Here is a 2,581-nt window from a genome sequence, read left to right on the forward strand (position 1 = left end):
CAATTATAATTAAATTGTTAAATTAATAATTATGTTAATAATTATGATAATTATATTAATACTTGTTAATAAAACAAAATGTTGTAGTAATTATAGTTATTATAGTCCAGGTTGTTATTGTTAACTAAAACTTAAAAATTATTTATGCTCATTGAACTAAAGGCAAAATAAAATATAAATATTAGATTATAAACTTAAAAAGCTAAATGTAGAAATATAGAATATATATATTTTTAAAGTATTTAAAAAAAATAACAAAATAATAAAAATGACATGCACAACAAAAATATTACAACTTATATATATATACACTAATATACACCAAAAAATACACAGTATATTACAAAATACCTTCTGTAGATCGATTTGTAAATAAATTATTCCAACATTTAGTGCAGAAACTCTGATGCATGATTTCATTTTGAATTATGACAGCTTGTTAAAAGATGTTGTTGCTAATTAGGGTTGCAAAAAGGTGGAAAATTTCCAGTAAATTTAGGAAACATTCCAGAAATTTTGGAAACTTTCCAGGATATTTTTTGGAATATTCCAGGGATTTTTGGAAAGTTTCCGGAAATTTACCAGAAATGTTCCACCTCTTTGCAACCCTATTGCTAATTAATATCAATGTGATAATGATGTGAAAATATTTCTCTCCACAGTCCATGGTGCTGCTCCTGCAGAGTCAGAGACAATACATCTTTGAATTCGATGCGTCTAACCGCATCACGGTTGTCACCATGCCAAGCGTTGCCCGTCACACCATGTTCACTCACGTCTCCATCGGCTACATCCGCAACACCTACAACCCGCCAGAGAGCAATGCGTCCATCATCTACGACTTCAGCGAGGACGGACGCCCCCAGGCCACCTACTTCCTAGGTACTGGCCGTCGTGTGCTCTACAAATACGGCAAGCTGGCCAAGCTCTCCGAGATCTTGCACGACAGCACAGCCATCACCTTTGGCTACGACGAGACAGCCGGCGTGCTAAAAATGGTCAACTTGCAAAGCGGTGGCTTTTCGTGCACAATTCGCTATCGTAAAATGGGTCCACTGATTGACAAGCAGATCTATCGCTTCTCGGAGGAAGGTATGGTGAACGCGCGCTTCGACTACACCTACCACGACAATAGTTTCAGAATCGCAAGCATGAAGCCAGTAATCAGCGAGACGCCACTTCCTGTTGATCTATACCGCTACGACGAGATCTCCGGAAAAGTGGAGCACTTTGGAAAGTTTGGCGTCATCTACTACGACATCAATCAGATAATCACCACTGCCGTCATGACCCTCAGCAAGCATTTCGACGCTCACGGCCGAATCAAAGAGGTTCAGTATGAGATCTTCCGCTCTCTTATGTACTGGATGACGGTGCAGTACGACAACATGGGCAGAGTAATCAAGCGAGAGCTAAAGATCGGCCCCTATGCCAACACCACGCAGTACCGCTACGAGTACGACAATGACGGACAACTCAGTGGCGTCAAGGTGAACGATTGGTCCACTTGGCGCTACAGCTACGACTTAAACGGCAACCTACACCTGCTCAACCCGGGTAACAGCGCCAGGCTCATGCCGCTCCGCTATGACCTACGAGACCGCATCACGCGACTGGGTGACGTCCAGTACCGTCTGGACGAGGACGGTTACCTCAGCCAGAGGGGCGGCGATGTGTTTGACTACAACTCTAAAGGCCAGCTGGTGCGCGCCTATAGCCGTGCAGCTGGAGCATGGAGCGTCCAGTACCGTTACGATGGACTCGGACGCAGGGTGTCTACTAAGAACAGTCTGGGTCAGCACCTCCAGTTCTTTTATGCTGACCTGAACAACCCGACTCGGGTCACGCATGTGTTCAACCACTCCAGCTCGGAAATCAGCTCTTTGTACTATGACCTGCAGGGCCATCTGTTTGCCATGGAGGTGAGCAGTGGGGAGGAGTACTACATCGCCTCTGACAACACCGGTACGCCACTAGCTGTCTTCAGCAGCAACGGGCAGATGATCAAACAGGTGCAATACACCGCTTATGGGGAGGTGTACCACGACTCCAACCCTGAGTTCCAGCTCGTCATCGGCTTCCACGGTGGGCTTTACGACTCGCTAACCAAGCTGGTGCATTTCACACAGAGAGACTATGATGTTTTAGCGGCCAGATGGACATCGCCTGATTACACCATGTGGCAGAAGATCGGAAAAGATCTGGCACCCTTTAACCTGTACATGTTCAAGAATAACAACCCTCTCAGTGACATGCTGGATGTCAAGAATTATGTCACAGGTGAGAACTTATAATTGGGTGCCGTTGCAGTTTAGCCAATTAGTGCATTAGGTCAATTTTACATGTTAATTAAATGCTAGCATTGGTTTATAAAATAATGTGATAAAAAAAAAAAAAAAATTATTTTTGCTAATGTTCAGTCATATTGAAATCAACAATATTCAGAAACTGTATAAGGTAGAGATGGTTCACTCTTACATATATGAATAGGAGAAATATGATATATGAAATATATCATATTTTTTGTATGTACACTACCATTCAGCAGTATGGGGTCAGTAAGTTTTTTTTTTTTCTTTTT

General features: G+C 42.5%; 1 protein-coding gene across 11 annotated transcripts in view; it reads left to right on the forward strand.

Moving 5' to 3' along the window:
• LOC107707213 (teneurin-2-like) overlaps positions 1-2,581 on the forward strand; it is a 312,784-nt gene that overhangs the window by 307,927 nt on the left and 2,276 nt on the right. For all 11 annotated transcript variants that reach the window (XM_016511148.1, XM_016511146.1, XM_016511150.1 and 8 more), the window contains one exon: positions 663-2,280. In XM_016511148.1, coding sequence (XP_016366634.1) covers positions 663-2,280 — 1,618 coding nt within the window. The remainder of the gene's footprint in view (positions 1-662; positions 2,281-2,581) is intronic.

Source organism: Sinocyclocheilus rhinocerous, unplaced genomic scaffold, assembly GCF_001515625.1.
Source record: "Sinocyclocheilus rhinocerous isolate Xijiao unplaced genomic scaffold, SAMN03320098_v1.1 scaffold174, whole genome shotgun sequence".
In the NCBI taxonomy this organism is placed as follows: domain Eukaryota; kingdom Metazoa; phylum Chordata; class Actinopteri; order Cypriniformes; family Cyprinidae; genus Sinocyclocheilus; species Sinocyclocheilus rhinocerous.